This window comes from Canis lupus, chromosome 20, assembly GCF_011100685.1.
Source record: "Canis lupus familiaris isolate Mischka breed German Shepherd chromosome 20, alternate assembly UU_Cfam_GSD_1.0, whole genome shotgun sequence".
Classification (NCBI taxonomy): Eukaryota; Metazoa; Chordata; class Mammalia; order Carnivora; family Canidae; genus Canis; species Canis lupus.
This window is the reverse complement of record NC_049241.1, coordinates 39,206,315-39,224,866: the sequence shown is the minus strand read 5'-3', so window position 1 is coordinate 39,224,866 and position 18,552 is coordinate 39,206,315. Positions and strand designations below refer to the sequence as shown.

Sequence of the window (18,552 nt, the reverse complement as noted above, 5' to 3'; positions counted from 1 at the left end):
ACCCCGCCCCAGGAGCCTGGCTGAGTGACTATGGAGCATCCTCCTTGTACAGACTACACAACTATTAGAACAGATGAGGGTGGGGCGGCGCTCCATGTAGGGAGGTAAGAACAAGGTGCAGTGTATGCACAGGATGTTAATCTTAAGGTTTTTATAAAGAAGGGTAAGTGTTATGGAACACTGAGGTGCCCTCCAGACCTCTCAGCCCCTGTCTTCCTTGCCCTGTCCCAGGAAATTGAGCCTTGGGTGTCCTCTATCTGACTCCGCCCTCTCTCTGGTGCTTATTCCTTTGGTCCCTCCCAGTCCATCCTCCTTTTGATTTTTCTAAATGGAAATCGGGTCACATTCCTCCCTGTTCACACTCGTGGCTTCCCATCCCTCTCTGAGTAGAAGTCAATCCCCACCTCTGATCATGAGGCCCTGCCATGGCTTTTGAGGGTCTGTTCCGGCCGTCTCCCTGTCTTCTGTACCTCCAAATCTCTCCCAGGCTCCTGGTCTTACCATAGCTCCCTCTGCCTGCGATGTGCTCCTACCTGAGGGGACAGCCTCCCAGGCCAAACTTGTCCTCTCCTGGCTGCTGTGCTCCTGCCCTCATAGTGTCAGCCCTCACTGTAGTGCCTGCTGCTAGGCTGGGCTCTGCCAGGAGGCTGAAAGCAGGAGTGCTCTTTCCTGAGCCTCACCAGTGCTCCTGGAATGCAGAGTTTGGCCAAATGGACAGTAGTTCTGCAAGGTTCTTGGTCTCTGAAAAACCTTCCGAGTCGGAGTTCTGTTGTGGGGCCCAGCTCTGGTTCTCCCAGACTTTGGAAAGAAGGTGCCCTACTTGACTCACCTACAGGAGGCTGGACCAAAAGAGTCCAGGGAGGACCCAGGGGACTGGAGACCAAGACTCAGGGGAGAGCCCTAGTAGGACAGGGTAGGAAGAGGGCTGTGTGCAACCAGAAGTCACGTTTTTAAAAATAACTCTGCTGTCAGCAGTGGTGAAACAATATAATAAATATGAGAAATAAATCTCGTTAACATGTAATGAGTTGCCTTATTAATGTGTTAAACTTGTAAGAAATGCTTAAGTGTTTAATTGGCACCTAATGAGGGTGCCAATTAGGAATCATTATACATTTCTTTAAAAAATCCTAATTGGCAGGGGGCCATTTCAATCAATGCCACAGGGCTGGCTCCATAGGGACCCTGTCCTGGTGGTGCATCTGGTAGCGCTACCTGCAGGGCCACACAACTGGTGACTAGCCCCACTGGAGCCCATGGCAAGGTCAGGGCCACCTCGGTTGGACTTGGCCCAAACCCCACCAAGCACAGAACTCAGTTTCTCCTGGGCCACCAAATACTACTGCTGATTAAAGCCCACCTGAAACAGTGTCTCTGTCAGGAGGCCATCTTATTCCTCCAGCCAGATGGGGGAGTTGGTCTGTCTGGAGGCTTCGAGAAACTGGGAGCTCACGACCGGGAGAACCAGGACTATGGCTCTCCACCAGTGCCCAGCTCACAGAATCTCTGTATCACTTGCTCAGCTCCCCTAGAAGCCAAGAGGGGGGGCTGCCACTGGGGTAGTGTGCTCCCATGACAGGAAAGAATCAGGCTGAGAAGCAGTGTTAAAGAGCATCCTAGGGCACCCCCAGGGCCTCCCCAGAGGCAGAGAATTTCTCTCTCTCAGCTAATTCTCATCATGGCTACCTTTACAAGCAGCCCCTGTGTGCCTGGCAGCGTCCAGGGGAGGGCAGGCAATGGACACAGAGTGGATGCCAACCGTCCTGTCTTCAGGGCTCAGCCCCCCTTTCCAGGAAATTAAAGCCCAGCAGATCTATATTCTAGGCCAGGCCAGCAGAAGAGAAGCATCTTGAGCAGCCAGAGCATGATTAATTACCAAATTAATTACCAAATTAATCACTCGGGTAATTGCCAGAGAGCTGGGAGGAGGGCAGGGAGGGTGGATATGGCCCACTAGGGGCAAGAGCCAGCCAGGGGGCAGCACAGGGCATGACCCCAGCCCAGGCATGGGGCTAGAGGGCAGGGGGCTGGCAATGATCTGAGCACATGGCTTGGGCAGAGAAGGCAGCAGGTTGATGGCCTTGGGGACTAGACTAGAGAGCTCCAGAGTTCAGTGGAAGCCTTGCTGGCCCGTGAGTGGATGGAAGGGCCATGGGGGTGATGTGGCAATAGGGATGGCTGGGAGCCCAGTTGGGGTGGCTGGGAGGCCCAGGGAAGATGACCAGGTGCTCTGTGTGGGTATACTCGTAAGACTTGGTTGGGGGCAACTAGGTGGCTCAGTGGTTGAGCATCTGCCTTTGGCTCAGGTCATGATCCCGGGGTTCCAGGATCAAGTCCTGCATCGGGCTCCCCACAGGGAGCCTGCTTCTCCCTCTGCCTATGTCACTGCCTCTGTCTCTGTGTCTCTCGTGAATAAATAAATAAAATCTAAAAAAAACAAAAACAAAAACTGGGTAGGGGGAGGGAGGTACTTGGTCTTGAGGGCTGCACAATGGGATAAGGCCCCAGTTTCTGGCCTGGGGACTGGGAAAGCAATTGGCATTCCCCAGTTAGAGGAAGTGATGGGACAAGGGGCCAGCCCCTCCCTGCAGCTTGTGGACCCCAGGCCTCCTGGCTCTGAGCACATCTGTGGCTCTTGCATTAGGAGTGACTGGGGAGTGGCCAAGCAGCCTCTGCCATCCTCTGGTTTTCAGGAACTGTCAGGAACCGGAGGGAATCCCATCTGTCCCAGAGGAAAAAACTCAAGGAGGTGGCTCCGAGCCAAGTCAGAGGGCTATCTGGCTCTGCCCTGTCCTTCTTGCCTTCCCTAGCTGCTACCACTTGTCCCTCCCAGGGCCACATCCCAGAGTCTGAGCTGTGTTCCCAGAAGGCCCCAAGTCAGGTCAGGTTTGGACAAGGAGGGCTGAGTGGGGCCATATGCACCGTGGGCAGAGGCAGCTGTACAACTTGGGCGACTCAGGGTTTAGAGGGCAAGACCTCAGGAGGTGTGACTTGGACCAGGTGGACCTGCAGCCCCTGTGGACGCCAGGGCTGCTGGAAGCCTGAGCCTATATGTGCCTCCTCCCTCACTTGCGAAGGCCCTCTACTCTCCAGGCCACCATTTAGATCTTCAGTGCACTGTTTATTTACCTAGTGTTTCCTATGTGTCAGGCACTGTTCAGGGCCCTCCACAAATATGAATTCTTCATTTTATGAAGAAGGGAGGACCAGCCCCACTTTACAGATGAGGAAACTGAGGCAAGAGTTTCAGAGACTTGTCTGGAGCTGCATAGTGGTTGAGCTGGGATCCAGACCAGCTCGTTCATGCAGTAGGGGGCATTCAGGTGAGTCCAATTGTCCCGGAGTCCCTGGGCAGGGGTCTCTGGGATCCCTGGCACCAGTGCCCATGGTGGAAGGCAGAGCTGACTTGCCATGAGCCATTCCTCCTCTTGGCAGCTGGAAGAGGATCCAGGGCCAGTTGTACCACCACTTCGTCCTTGGAGTCATTCTGCCTGCTGCACTTGACCGCCGGTAATCACATTGCAGGAGCCGCTTGTTTCCTGCTATCTCTGCCTTGTTGGAGATGATGTATGGGAAGGAGATGGTGCAGCTCCTGCCCTCCCCAGACACACAGCTTGGCTGCTGCAGGCAGCAAACGCCCCATCTCGCGTGTTCACTCATGAGGATACCACAGCTGAATGGAAAGGGCCTCTCGGTGTGTACCCAGGAACCGGCCTCAGCCCAGGACCAGACCAGAAACTGCCACGAGGAATGTAGGAATAAACCAGATCCGTTCAGAGGATGGCCACAGAGCTGCATTCAAACCCCGTGCGACCTAAGACAAGTCACTCAACCTTGCTGAAACTCGGGTTCAGGTGGAATAGCTGACCGATCTCATGAGAGTTCAGGGGGGAGAAAAGCCTCCATGGTTGGGGAAAGGGAGAGACAGTTATCATCTTTCTGCCTGATGCCCTGGTGGGCACTGTAAGGAGCTGGGATTTGAGGTACAGGACTGGCATTTACAGTGGAGGTCAGGAGAGGCACAGGTGGCAGTGAGAAAGTTCCAGGAGGGGGTGATCTGCTGATCTGTATGCTTGGGTCATGGCCACCAAAGGTCAAGTTCCCCAGCTTCACCCCTGCCCGAGCTCCAGCCACCTGACCCTGCCAGCGGGCCAGAGCGCCAGGACAGAGAATCTGGCTCTCTCTCCTCCTATGGAACACTCCTGGTGGAAGTGAGGGAGCCCAAACCCCCTGCCACCCTCAGTGCTGGGCACAGATCCCTGCTGTCCCCAAATATCCACAGGACTGCTGCATTGAATGGTGAGGCCTTTGGCGTTCAGTTCTTATCCCCTCCTGGGCAAAGCTGACCAGATCCTGGGGTGGGGCCCATAGTTCAGACCCCTAAGCCCAAGATGGGTAGGGCCTCTGGGGCCTGTGCTCTGGGAAGAACCATCTTTCATAATAAAAGTACAAATAACTACATACATTTATTGAAGACTCTCCATGTGCTTTTTATATATTAACTCATTTAATTCCTCATGAGGCAAGAACCACCTATCAATCCTCCATTCATTAAATAACCCTGAGCACCTACAGGGCTCCTTTCTGGAGGCTCAGGCCACAGTCAAGAACAGTTTCCTTGACTGTCCCCAGTCCAGACCTGTTCCTGGCAGGAAGCAAGCAGTTTCACTGCACCAGCCATTCAGAGTCCTGAAAAAAAGTCTCAAGGCCAAATTTCACTCAGAGCACATCACCCTCCACCTCCCAGCGCCCACCTCCCCCTGCCAACACCCCCCGCCCCCAAATCTGGGCCTGTACCGCCACCTGGTGGTCATGTTGGGAAAGGGCTCCGAATTGAGTGCCCTTGTCTCCAGCAGGAAAATCAGGCCTGGGAAGGTCACGGCTTGGGAGTGGGGCCAGGCCCCCTGAGGCCTCCTGGAGGGAGTGGAGATGGGTATGGTCTGTCTGGGGGATCCGCTAATCAGCAACACCACTGTCCTGGTTTTTGCAGAGCAGGTTCTGATGGATCCACTCTCCTACCAGCACCAGTGTCCCAGCCGGCACAGCGTGAGCCCTCCATGAGTGTGGGGTCACCTGGGGAGATCCCCATCCCTCACGCCCTGGATGTGAGGAAGCCCATGGTTCCTTACACCTTGCCTAGCCTGAAACATCCCCCACCACCTGTGTCCAAACCCGGTGCAAGACCCAGGTCGGTGAAAGCCCTGCCTTGGCTCCAGCCAGAAGTGATGGCCTCTTTCGAATTCTCCTGTCACCTGACTGCATCTTTGTCACTTCCTGAGGAGGGTTTGTTGTTGCTCTCCCTGTCACTGCTCTGGCTTGCATACCAGGTGGGAGTTTCCCATGGCCAGCCCCTCCTGGATGCCTCTCAGCTCCAGAGCCCAGCAGAGGCCCTAGTATGGGAATTGGGAGGCTTTTGAAGGGAATGAATGAGGGGCAAGAGGAGGTGGCTTCTCTGTCTTCAGAGAGCCTCCTTTCCTTCTTCGGGAGTGTTGGGTGTAAGCTCTGGGGCTGGCCATCTGGGGTCAAATCCGGGCCCTGCTTCATGCTGAGCAAACTCAGTTTCCCTATCTGTGATATGAGGGCACAAATGATGCCCCTGCTCTGGGGCTGCTAGGGGGTTATATGGGTTCTGATTCTGCCCATGAGTGTCCCAGGAGGTTCACACACATAGACTCTGGGTCTGACCTGCCCACAGGGACTTACAGCAGGAGTCCTGGCCTCCTCCTTAGCCCAAGGCTTCACCTTATTGACCTGTTATTGAACTGCTGCTAAGCCCCTTAAATCTCCCATAATCTGGTGTTCTCAGCCTCCTCCCGGTGAAGAGCATGTCTGTGAGCTCCAGCAGGGCAGGGGCCCTCACTTTCCCTGCCCAGATTCCTGGGGCTTCCAGCCTGCTGGCATGGGGGGGGGTAGGGATCAGCATCTGCCTGCTGGACCCTGACCAGGCAGTGGCACCAGGACTAGGACGAGGCGAGTGAGGCATCTGGGGCACAAATTTAAGGAGGTTCTCACATTCAGGTTGGTCCATGTGCCTTTTCAGCTCCTGAGTGAGTGGCTCTTACATTTGGAATCTGGGGCCCCCATTCACCTCACACTCGTCCTGGCCCTGCCAGGTGAACCCCTGACGTGGGGCTTGCAGCGTGAGGGCTGCTCTCCACACCAAGTGGGGGAGAGGCTGAGTGCAGGCTTGAGATTCAAGGATGGGGCCTGAGGAGAAGTGGGGTAGGGGTGGTGGTGGTGGTGGCTGGGATCCAGGCTGCTACAGAGTCTCAGAAGGGATCCAGTCCTACCCTTTGCCTAAGAAAGCTGGGCTGAATCTATGACCGTCTCCTCTGAGATGCCTGTGTGTAAGAGGTCTGGGACATGCCCAGCCTCCCGCCAGGCTACGGACCAGGAGGGCAGGGGCTCAGGGCACCTTGGGCCACCCTAGTGGCTGTAGGCAGTGTTGTTAGTACTGAAAGGCTCCACGTTGAGACCTGCCTGGGCTACATGAGTTGCTGTGCCCAGGCTGTACCAAGCCCCGATGTGCCCTTCACCGGCTGTACCCAGAGCCCTGGGCTGCTTTCCCCTCGCTGCTCAGTTGCAAAGTCCTCACTGATGAAGCGGGAGTGAGACAGGCCACCTTCCCAAGCCATTGTGGGCATCAGACATGATGTATGTTGGTCCCTAGTGAGATACTTGGGGACTTCCTCCCTCCCCAGCCCACACAGGAATCCCAGGTGGCCTATACATTCACGGATTCATCCAGGCACCCAGAGAGTTACCTTTCAAGCTGAACCCTGAGAAAGAAAGGGACCCTCCAAAGCTGAGGGGAAATCCTGCCCCAGATGGGTGGTCTCCAAGCCAGATGGCATTCCTCCGACCGGGGACTGGAAAAAGGAACCCCCCTTCCCAGATGGATCTCGGTCCCACCAAACCCTCGGCTCCTCACACAGACACCCTCCTGGGCTGAGCAATTCTCTAGACCTCAGGGATTCTTTAGACCTTCATGTTCCTCCCCAGGCATGCTTACTGACCTTCCTCAGCAGGCTCCCGCAGGCATGTGCAGATGATCCTCCCTGGGGAGAACAGACACCTGCCCTGAGCTTCCACTTGCAGAATCCAAGCAACCAGGGTGACGAATGGGGGTGAGGATCACTGCCGAGGGGCTTTGAGGTGGGAGTTAGAGAAGTGCTGAGGGCAGACCCAGGTGCAGGTGGGATGGCATCCCAGCCTCATCCCTCTCAGCCTCACCTGAGGGTCTTTACACCCTCCCCTTTCCCTCCTCCTTTCTCTGCATGGCTGGCCTTTCAAGAGTGGCCTCTGTACAGCCATAGATACCCCTGTCTGCAGTTGGCCCCTGTCCTCAGCCCACAGACGTCAGGCAGGATGGGGATGCCAGACCAGCAGCTCCTGGGGTTCCCTCGGGTATCCTCAGTCAAGACCCTCCATACTGAGGACTGGTGAGGGGTGCTACTGGACAGGATAGGGTGGGATGATCTGCCCTTACCTCTGGCTGCCTCCCCAGGTACTCCTGTCTTCTTTTACATATAGATGTAAACATGTAGACAAATAGTTGTGTACATATACACATCACACATGCACGCATTCATCCTTTCTTCCTATTTGACATCTGCTTCCTCCCATCTCAAATGGAGATGCAGGCACCACCCAATGGAGCTGGTTCACTGACAGGACCACAGCACTGGGCTCAGCAACATTTCTGGAAGGAATCCATAGTAGTTGGTCAGATGGCTCTACTGGAGTTTTGGGGCTCGCGTCCACAAGAACTTTCCTTTACATTCTGTAGGTGTCCCTGGCATCTGCCTGCAGCGAGGCAACGGGATTATTGTATTCACTGTATTGTAGTGACACTTCACTTCATTAAACAAGACGGCTTCCTCGGAAGGCCCACTCGCGTCCGCCCTGACGGCACCCACTGCAAGCCGCTCTAGCTTCTGCCCTGAAGCCCTGGTTGCTACTCATGAATAGGGGTTTCGCCGGTCCATGTATGTGTGTCCTGCAGGGGCGTTTCCCAAGGGGTTCCTTTAGCAGACAATTTCGGGAGCAATGAAGGCAGGCAGGTGATTGTCCTACTCTGCCTGGCGAGGGCGGTGAGGGGAGTTCTAGTCAGCCTGCCAGGCCCATGGTCACCAAGACATGCCAACTGGATCCTTTCACCCCAATATTTATTGACCCCATGCCCTGTGGAAGACCTGGGAACTTGTGGAGAGTTTGGTTCTCCTCCAAGACTCGGAAAGAGAGCCAGCAAACAGAAGGTGGGGAGAAGAAAGAGGAGGTGTTTGAGGGGACAGGGATGAGGCAGTGGCCCCCTCACCCATGAAAAGCTGCCCTGTCCACCACTTAGTTAGGCCCATCTGTGGGAAAGGGGGCTGAGGCAGGCCAGGGGTCCATCTGGAGTCCCCACCTCCATCCCTAGATCCTAAGTGCTAGCCTTACTCTGTAGGCCCGGTTTTTTCAGGGTCCCTCAGACATTGGGTCTTTTATAGCTCCCACATTCTTGGATTGAGGGGTTACCCAGCAGAATGGGGGCACAGAGCCCACCCCCACTTCTCTCACCCTATGGCCCTTAGGAATCCTTCTGTTAACTGCTGGGGGAAGGAGACCCCCTCTGCAAGACCACGGTCATCATTGTCAAGGCCAGCTGTCTGACTCCAATGTGGATGGCCCATGGGGTCCTGGGGCCTCCCTGTTACCCAAGACCCTGCCCCTCAACCCTTCCACCCAGCCCTCCACCACAGAACTGGGGTGCTCACCCCATCTTTGTTTCCTATTCTGGCCCAAAGGCTCAGCTCTTTAGGGGAGGATCTGGGTGTCACATAGAGTCTTGGTTTGTGGGATTTCCAATGCTGTAAATTGGGCCATCCTGAGAGAACCAAGACAGTTGGTCACCCTAGTGTCATTCTCCCCAAACCCTTCTGAACCCTGTAGGTAGTTTCCATGCAGATAACCTTAATGATTCCCAGCCCTATCCCATCCCCTGAACCCTTGTGCTCTGGAAAGACCACATTCTTTTGTTTCCTTTTGTTTCAGACCCAGCTCCTATGGATCCTGAGACATCACACCTACCCCTGCACCTTGGAGCCCAAGCCCCCTCCTTCCTCAGGCCCCACAAGGTTCTGCCCACTTGGCCTTGCCACCCAAGGGGATGGCAGGCATTGTGACTCCTTTCCACAGCTGAGGCACAAGGTCCCAGAGCAGCCTGAACTCAGGGCCAGAGGCATTTCATCAGACAGATCAAGGAAAACCAGCTGGGCTGCCAGCTCATAGCTGGGATCCAAGTGACTATTCCCAGGACCCCCACGGCCCCTAACTCATCCTGTCCCTTCCTGGGGTTTCACACCCCAAGTGTCACAGGCTCACACTCTCTTTGTGTAAACATCTTAATTACATCTTTAATGCTCTCACATGGAGGTGCTGAGTTCCATTACAGCGTCTGTGCATATCCTAAATTACCCACAGCCCTCCAGTTGGTTCAAGTGCTAATGTATTTATAACCTCCAGAGGAGGGAATACATCCCAAATCTTCCCCACACGGGTCTCCCTGGCCCTCCCCTCCTGACGCATGCTATATGCCCGACAGAAGAGCTGTGCTGCTGCCCCCGTGTCCCCTTCCAAGCAGCGGAGGGCAGCAATGGTGGAGAGGCTGGGCACAGAGCATGCTTCTGGGCATCCTCGCCCAGAGTAGAAAGTCACTCATGGGGTCTGGCTTGATCCCATGCCTTGCCCAGATGCCCCGGACTGGTAGAAGAATTCCTGAGGGATGTGGGGTGGGTGGATGACAGGTGGGTGGGCTGTGCTATCCAAAAATAGGTCTGTTTCTCATAGGGCTACCCCCACCCCGTTTCAGGTGCTCAGAATGTCCCCAGATACCCCACAGCCTGGGACCACTGCCCTCTAACCAGTAGCCTCTCCCACAACCCTAGATTCCCATTATACACCAGGATGGAGAACTGTTTTCAGAAGCAGGTTACCTGGCTTGTAGAGCCCAGTGAAGTGATGTGGTGGGCAGCAGGGCCTTCACCTTGGCTTCCCTCTCCTTTCAGTCACTGACCACTGAGGCAGAGTAAGCGGCCTATCCTGGTGCTCCCACACACATCATGGGGTAGGGTGGACTTGGAGGGTGGAGCCCATGTAGAGCATGTCCCTCCTACCCTGTGCTGGGACAGGCACATGCCTGCACACAAGCACATGCCTGGGGCCCTCTACACCTATTCCCCTGCCTTCTTTTCCCTTACCAAGCCAATGGCTGGCTGCCAGGGGGGAGGCGGCGGGCACTGGGAGGCCTTGGGGACCCTCCAAGATACAGTTGGGCCTTGGGTAGGAGCAGCCCTCTTCCTGGCATCCTTGCCCACCAGGCAGTTCTCGTTCCATCCCTGGGCTTCTGCCGGGGTGCTACCACACCCTGTCCCCAAGACCTGGTTGATTGCCCCTCCCTGCTCCAGAGGAGGCCCCAGATTCCAAAGATAGGTCTCTCCCTGACAAAGGGGAACCCCTCCCCACTTGCCTCCCATTCCCCCTCCCATCCCATCTCTCCCTCCACTTCCTCCACATTAGAGGAGCAGACCCCAATGTGAGGGGTCTGGGCAGGACACAAGGAGCCAGTAGCGGCTCTTCCTAATCAGGAGACCTTAGTAGCCAGATGTGCAGCCTGGCCAGGCCCTCTCTTAGAGCCTAGAGAGTCAGCAGGTGGGTCCTTGGAACAGCTGGGCCTCAGCAGTGTGGGTCCTGAGAGTGGGTCTGAACAATCACGGAGTGGGCAGCTCAAAGGGCACAGTGGCAGATGTCTTCACCAGAGGTCCAGGTCTGTCCTCGGGCCAATCATGCACGGATGGCGTTGGCTACGTCAGTGAACACCAGCCGGCTGGGCCTCTGCAGTGGGCCCTGAGAGGGGAGACTGGTCTGTGGAGAGATGTCAAGGGCATTAGGGACCTTGGCCAAAGCCATGTACTCTCTGGCCCAGTCACTTTCCATCCTTGCTTCCCGGTTTGCCTGTTTGTGCTTGGCACCAGCTATGCCTTCTGCTTGGAATGCCCTCCTTGCAAGTCAGCCTGGAAATACCATCTGGCTTCTGAGGACTCCTCCCCCCACAGCCATCACCAGCTTGCCTGCGAGCCCTTCCCTGTGGGCCTAGAGACTGTATTAATTACGTATGCACTACTCTCTCCCAGCAGAAGAGGGCTCGCCTCCGCATCCCCTAGCTATGGCACAAGGACTGGACAGAGGGAGGCACACAGGAAACAATGGTCAAATTGTCAGTAGTCCCACGGGTGGGGTGGACCAAGGTTTTCAGCCTGATTTCCTGAATATCCCAAGTGGGGAATATGTCCTGATCAGTTGCCACAGTACTGGTGGCAAAACCAGGGGTTCTCCAGGACTCCCAGTCTGGACTCTTCCTGAGTCCAGTCTCCTAATTCTATCCTCTGGCAAGGCCAGATGCCCCCAGCAACCTGTGAGGTCAAGGCAAGGAGAAATGCAAAGCGGTTTCATGGGTCAGGGAAAGACCAGGCCTCCTCATGGTGCTCTGGCCTTTGGGGGCTTGGGGGACTGGTGGGTGGGTGGGCTGGCCACGTGACCACATGGGTATCCAACCCTTTGGACTTAGGAGGCAAGTTTGGCTGGGGTCACCACCTGCCCAAGGTCTGTCAGTTACTAGCACCCACTAGTCTACTCAGAGGAGCCATTGCTCCAGAATCTGACCCCATCCATTCAGGAAACATGGGCTCTCAGGGCGCCAAAGGCTCTTAGCCCTCCACAATCTCTCCCATCAGTCCTCTCCTGCTTTCCTTGCCAAGACATGGGGACACAGGGCAAGAATTAGGATTTTCAGTCATAGATGAGAAAGCAGAGGCTCAGAGAGACCAAGGGAGCTGCCAAGATCACTAGGCTAGCCAGGGAAGAGCCGGGCTGGATCCCAGGGCTCCCTGGCCTTGTGCAGTCAGTTTGTAGGTGGCCTTGGAGAAATTCTACCAGTTGCTAAACAAACCTGACAAACCTTATATAACTAATAGGCACCACCTGACCACATGGCAGGTGCTGGAATGCTGCAGGAGAAAGGAGGGAGGGTGGCAGTGGAAGGTTCATGAGCAGGCTGCAGGCTGGGTGGGGGAGCCCGGTCAGTGCCCACCTTGCCCTGCATGGCCTGCACAGAGGCAGCAGCCTGCATGGAAGCAGCATCCCGCCCGTGCTCCAGCAGCTCCTGTTCCAGTTCATCTTGTTCCTCCGTAGGGTCGAAGTTGTACATGGGCATGAGCTGGTGGCGGAGCTTCTCCAGCCTGGGGGTGGGGGCAGAGGCTGCTGGGGGCATGGCAGGCCCTTCCTCCTCTTACCAGGCCTGCCCACTGTCCCCCTGAGCCATAGCACACAACTATGTTTTGGCAGAGAGGATGGGAGGGAAGCTCAGATTTCCCTTGGGATTAAAGGAAAGATGTTCTTGTATTTGCAGTACCCTCTTCCCCCTCAGATGGATAGCTACCCCCTCTTGAGACCAGATGGGACCACAGCCCACAGAGGCATCATCTGTGGGGTCTACAGGGACCGCCTAGGCCAGGGCCTTGTGTGATCTGCAGCCTGTGGGGTCCAGGCAGGGGAAGGGAGTCAGTGACCTGTAGCTCGGGGCAGTGGGGCGAGGGTGGCTCAGCACTCCCTGAGGGAAAGTAGTCATCCCAGCCATCAGCGGGCAGAAGAGGACCTGGCTCCCTAACAAGGGAGCAGAGCCCCGATGCTGGTGGGCTTCTCTTTTCCCACCCCCGTCCCCTGGAGTCCAGCTCCACATTGCCAACAGGCTGGAGTTTTGGGTGGCAACTGGGGAGTTACCTCTTCTTCTTCCTGATGTACAAAACCTGCAAAAGAAGGAACAGCGTCAAATGGCTAAGACGTCCCTGATTAACCAGCAGATCCTTGGGAGAAGGGACAGCCTGAGGCTGATGAATAGGAGAGCAGTGGATCCCCTTGTCCTCAGGGATTCCCTCCCAGGGACACACATGTCCTGCATTCGTGCCTCTTTTTGATGTTTATCAGATGCTGACAGTGTCTGGGCTTCCAAGGGGGAGCAGGCCTGCGCTAGGGGAGCCCAGCCTGGGAAGAACACATAGTCAGGCCTGGCCCGGAAGCAGGAGGGTCCCTCTCTCTGCCAATACACACCCCAGCTCCAGCCACTCAGCACCTGCCTGGGACTTTTCCCAGCTGAAAAGGGAGAGGGAAGATTTTAGTACATCCCCTCCTCTCAACTCCCTTAAGGGCCAGAGCCAATATGGGAAAAAAGAACAGGGGACCGGTAGTGCCCAGACTCTGCGGGGCTGTGCTTGAGGCAAGACTCAGGGCTGGGCTTCCAGGGGTTTCCATGGGAGGCTGATGTCCAGCAGCCCAGACTAAATGCCAGAACCCAGATGCTGGAGGAAGGTAGGAAGGCCCCTGGACCCTAACCCCCATTGTAGACCTAAGCTAGGCAGCCTGAAAAAACATACAAGTCCCAAGAGCTCCAGGCTGGAGCAGGACATCCCTGTATATAACACATTGAGAGAGGGGAGAAAGGGCTGACCACTGGGGCAGGGACTCCAGGGACCTCCCCTACCATCGGGCTGTTCCCTAAACTGGTAGTTTCTGACCACCAGGAGCACGACCACTTCTGCCTGGGGGAAAGCCATGTCCCTAGACTCTGTCTCAAACCCTCTATGGCTCTCATACCCTTTGTGCCTCATTCACAGCTTTAATCTGGTTTCGTTTCTAGCCTGGCCCAGAGTTCCTCCTGTTGCTTGTTTCCTGGGAAACCCCAAAGTCCCGAAAAGAAACTGAGGTGTCCCTTGCTCCCCATTCCCTCCAGGGGATGCTCTCCTGTGGGTAGGATGCTGGAGGAGCTCCAGGTCTCAGGCCTAGCCCCTGCCTGCTCTGAGCCAGTGGCACTAGCCCAGCACCCAGACTCCCTGTTCTCCCTCCACTCTGGCCCAGCCCCAAATTCTCCTCCCTGTCCCAAGGCCCTGTTCTCCAGAGGGATCTTCACAAGAGGCCGGAGATTTATCCAATCTCCAGCCTTGCCCCTGCTGCTCCCTCTGCCTCAACTGCTGACATACTCCCACATACCTTCCTTTCCAAATTTTCCCCACCCCTCACCATCCAGCTACGGTCCTATCTCCTCTGAGAAGCTCACTCATATTGCTCTGTGTGCTTGAGGCACACAGCCTGGCACTCATTTGCTCCTCCTTGTCTCCAGCATGGCCCTACTTGGGGGCTGGCATGAGGCGAGAGGCAGAAGCACTCGGGAGCATCTTTGGACCTGTCCCCTAAAGCCCAGGAGCTGTTTCCTGCCCTCCACTGCTTTGGTCCCATAATCTTCCCACATCTGGTTTGGGCAAGAAGGCCCTCTACTCTGGCGCTCTGAAAATTCCTCCAGAACAAAGCATAAGGGAGTCCTCCCAAGTTCCCGGACACAATCTTTTGCCTACAGTTACAAGGGCAGATTCCAGACCCCACTTTTCCCCTGAGGTAAGGTTGTTTCAGTTTGCTTAACAGCCACACGGGGCTGTGGGGAAACACTGGCGCTCTGCCTCACCCTCGCCCCAGGAGGCCGCTCGCTCTGCGTGTGGCATCCTGGCCCTGCTCACTGGCCAGCAGTTGTCCCCTGGCAGCGATCCGGAGCTGACAGGGCCCATATGGCAACCCTGGTTTAACAGCAGCTCCAGCCAGGTTACGGATGGACCATCCGCAGCCCTATTTGCCAGAGCAACATGGTCCTGAGCCTGAGGCCAGCCATCAGAGCCCTGGAGGAGCAGTGGACAGGATGCAACCATTGTCAGCCCACTGGGGGACCTCAGGCACACATCCTCCCCTTCCTGGTCTCAGCCAGCACAATCCTCAGCAGGCCCTCAGCGACATTCTGAGCATCCATGTGGCAGATTAGGGGGAGCGCCCATATCTGCAGGGACAGGCACCAGATCTGGAAAGATTATATCCATCATCAAGTCCTCACCCCAGCTCCCCTCCATCCTGAGGTCTGCCCAGTTCTGCTCCTTCCTGTGGTCCTGGGGGTCCACTTTGGGGTTGGTTCAGCTCTAACATTGCTTCTTTAGTTTGTCCCTTACGGCCCAGCCTGGAAAGCCCTCCTGCTCAATTCCCCAACCCAGTCCCTCTGGACTTCCCTTGGCAGCCTTGGTTTTATCTGTCTCCTATTCCCCAGAAGAACCACTGGGCAGGACTTGGTCTCCCTAGTCCCTAGGGAGCTGAAGGCTCAGTCGAGGGCAGGGGCCTAGGAAATCCCTGCCAAGTGAATAAACGCCGCCAGCAGCCTGCCATGCCCAGGCACACTCCAGGGCCCATGATCTATTCCCATCGCCTTCCGGCCTCTACTCCTATCACACCCCTTCCCCCCCTTGCCTCATTGTCCTGCTTGCTGCTCACAGAACCTCCTGCCTGCCTCCAAACTTTGCCCATCAGGACCCTCACCCGGAACACCCTCCTCCTCAACTCCTACGTGGCCCTCATGGCCCAGCTCAAGTTGCCATGTATCCTCAGAACCCTCTCTCGTTCTTCCAATTGGAGGTAGCCCCTCTGGTCTCTGGATCCCCAGTGGACAAATCCCTGGAGAAGGGGAATCCTGTGCTATCATTCACAGACGATTCTCTTTTGATTAGAGTATCTAAAATCAAAACACCAGCCATGCTCCTCCAACTGGCGGCCACCTGGGTCAGCCCCAGCCTCTCAGCTCTTACCATGGCCACAGCCAGTCCAATGACGGTGATGATCCCAAAGGACAGAAGCATTGTGCCCACGCCAGCTGTGCCACCAGCCACATCAGGGATTCTGGTGTCATTAAAGCTGGTAGCTTCTGTGCTGAGGGTGGTGGTCTCGGAGGCTGGCCCCTCTGTGGCAGGCTCCAGGTCAGGCTCAGAGGTGGGTGGGCTACTGCTAAACCAGCCCCGGGCAGGGGGGATCCTGGAGTTCATGCTGATACTGACAGGGCCCTGGCTGAGCGACTGCCTGTGGTCAGTCAACCTGCCAACTCGCTTCTGACATCAGTGGTGTCCCAGCCCGTGGCCCCTTCCTATACTTGCAGGTTGCCACCTCCTGGGAGAAAAGGAGCTCCCTGGCCCCCTGGGTGCTGGAAAAGAATGAAAAACATGAGGCTTAGGACAGGACTCAGTGGTGACATCAAGTACCCCCAAGTTCTGGAGGTACTGGGGTAATAAAAGTTTGAGGGCAAAGGCAGGTTCAGGGGACATCAGGACATATGCTTTATTTAAGTATAGCTCCCTCGTGGATTTAGGAAGGTGAAAATGAAGCCCTGCCCCTTCTTTGAGGGTATGATAACCATAGTGATCATACTTAGAAGATATGAAAAGTAGTCGGGAGATTTGAAAGAAAGTCTCTCCCTTGCAAAATACCCACTTCTCCACCCCTCTACTCCCCACATTTCCCACCTCCTCACTCCCTGCCCCCCCATATCCCTTACCTCCTTCTTGGAGGAAAAAAAAAATACTGCAGCTTTTTCCTTTCCAGGAGGGAAACGTTTGCCCAAGAGTCAGATGACCCTAGGCTTGTCACTCCACCTCTTGGGTCTCAGATCTCCTGGGTTTTAGGTAGAGATTAACAACAAACAAACAAACAATACCCCACTTCCCTCACAGCCTCACAGGTCATAAGGTCATTGAAATGTCAGAATGAACTTGTCCCTAGCAAAGACTTAGCTCAGCGCAACCCCTGCCCACAGTAAGTACCCAGTATATAGACGTTCCCCCCCCCCCCCCCACCAACTGCTTCTTGGAGCTTGGGAAGAGGAGCCACAGGAGCTCCCCACCTAGCCCACTGTGTAATCCAAGCTGTGTTTGTGGAACAGGGGTGAGGGGGGTGGATGGTAAGCATGGAGAGACCAGAAGGCAGGAAGGTGAGACAGCTAAAGTCAGGTCCTCTGGCAGGGCTTCCCTGCAGGCTCTTAGGGTCACTGGACCTCCATGGGGAGCTAGGGGCTGCCAGGGACAAGGGAGACAAGGGGAGCAGGGAGCATATATTCACATGCAGGGATGGGGCTCCCACTCTGAGGTGCTTCTCCTCCCTCACCCTCCGCCATTGAGAACAGAGGGTGAGAGATGGGCCCAGACCAGGGTGTGGCTTACATCTTCCCAGGCCAGAAGGCCCCCGGTAAGGCCAGGTGGGACAGGGTCCCAGCCAAGGTGCAGAAGGGCGGGGCCTAGGGAGAGGGGGGATACACAGCTCCTGGCTGTACACATGCATCCCTGCACTAGCTCATGGGGGTTTGTGGGGTGCCTCCCTGTGCAGGTGCATGGGTGTGTGTGAGGCACGTACACACTAATGATTGCTCCTCAGGAAGGGGCAAGGTGGGCAGGGAGATGTGGGGGTTCATCCTTCTCTGCCCTCTCTCTCTGGCTAGGCTGAACGCGACAGCAGTCCCAGGTTCTTTCTTGGCTCTGCCTCTGACCCCAAACCGTGACCTTGGGCCTGACCCTTAACTCTTGCTCTGGGCTGTTTATTCCTGGGTCCACAGCAGAGAAAAAGGCCCTGCTCTTCACTGTCTGGGACTGCCTGGGGGTCCAAAGGGCAAGAGAAGGGGGTCCAAACGGGCGAAATGGGTTGGCACCGCGACCTTCGAGAACCCGCATACCGTTGTCTGCCAGGTTCCTCAGTCCTCCCTGCTCCAATCCCCATCCCCGCCTCTGCGACTCGGTGATTCCTCCATTCCTGCACAGAAGCTGCGGCTTCAGCACTTACTTAATCCTCTCTGGGGCGCCGAGCTCAGCCGGAAAGGCTAGGGGTGCTGGCGATCGGCAGGAGGCCGGGGCGGGGGGCGGCGGGGCCGACCCCGCGTCCGCCCTCCCCCTCCGGGTGAGCTCCGAGCCGCGGGTTGGGCCCGCTGCAGCGCACGGCCGGCAGCCGCGAGCGCCGGCTCAGCCAGCCTCAGCCGCCGGGCGCGGGCAGGCAGGGCCTGGACCCACCGCGGGGGCGGGGCCGAGGCCGGGAGCCCCGCGGGTCCCCCGCGCTCCGGCGCCTCGCCTCCCCGCCGGCTCCGCGCCCCCGGCTCCCGATTGGCTGCCAGGCCCACAGCCTGCCGGGCGCCGGCCCTCTCGCCCGCCGCGGGATCTGGCTCCGCCCCCAGTAGGAGCCGGACACAAGGTCTCGGGTCTTGGAGACCACCCGTGACCACCCGTGCGCTACGCCGAGGTCGGGTGGGGGTCCGTGGGGGTGGCCAAGCCCTTCCTGCCCCAGAACTCGCGCGGAGCTCCACCTCCGCCGATGGCTTCGTGCTCCCAGGACGCAGGCGGATGCTGGAGGCTCGGGGAGAGCACTGTACTGGGAGTCCTCGGATCTGTATTGACCTCTGGCTCCCCCCTCTGTTGCTTTGTTACCTTGACCGACAAGCTTCCCCTCCCGGGGGCTCGGCTTCCAGCTTAGAAGGGCTCTACTGAGAGGGCTCTTGGTAAACGACACCCACTTCGGGCTAAAAATAGGGCAGCTTAGTCCAGAAAAGTTGGGAGCCTTTGGTATTATTATTATTATTATTGGTCGGCCGGACACAAGCAAGACTACATATACCCCTAACAATAG

General features: G+C 56.6%; 1 protein-coding gene across 6 annotated transcripts; it reads right to left on the bottom strand.

Annotated features, from left to right (window-relative positions):
- Positions 1-7,735: 7,735 nt before the first annotated feature.
- On the bottom strand, positions 7,736-17,872 carry C20H3orf18 (chromosome 20 C3orf18 homolog). Of its 6 annotated transcripts, none has more exons than XR_005374913.1 (7): positions 17,612-17,870; positions 16,445-16,560; positions 15,705-16,093; positions 12,817-12,842; positions 12,128-12,275; positions 9,975-10,902; positions 7,736-8,866 (listed from the first exon to the last, which is right to left on the bottom strand). XR_005374913.1 is itself a non-coding variant. In XM_038566351.1 (6 exons), the coding sequence occupies exons 3-6, from the start codon at positions 15,936-15,938 to the stop codon at positions 10,822-10,824; spliced, it is 489 nt and encodes a 162-aa protein (XP_038422279.1). In that variant the 5' UTR covers positions 15,939-16,093; positions 16,445-16,560; positions 17,612-17,870; the 3' UTR covers positions 9,370-10,821. The 6 variants fall into 6 exon arrangements, 4 of the variants coding, with proteins under 4 accessions (XP_038422279.1, XP_038422280.1, XP_038422281.1 ...); XR_005374914.1 differs by lacking the exon at positions 7,736-8,866 and adding an exon at positions 9,370-9,756; XM_038566351.1 differs by lacking the exon at positions 7,736-8,866 and having other exon boundaries at positions 9,370-10,902.
- Positions 17,873-18,552: the final 680 nt, after the last annotated feature.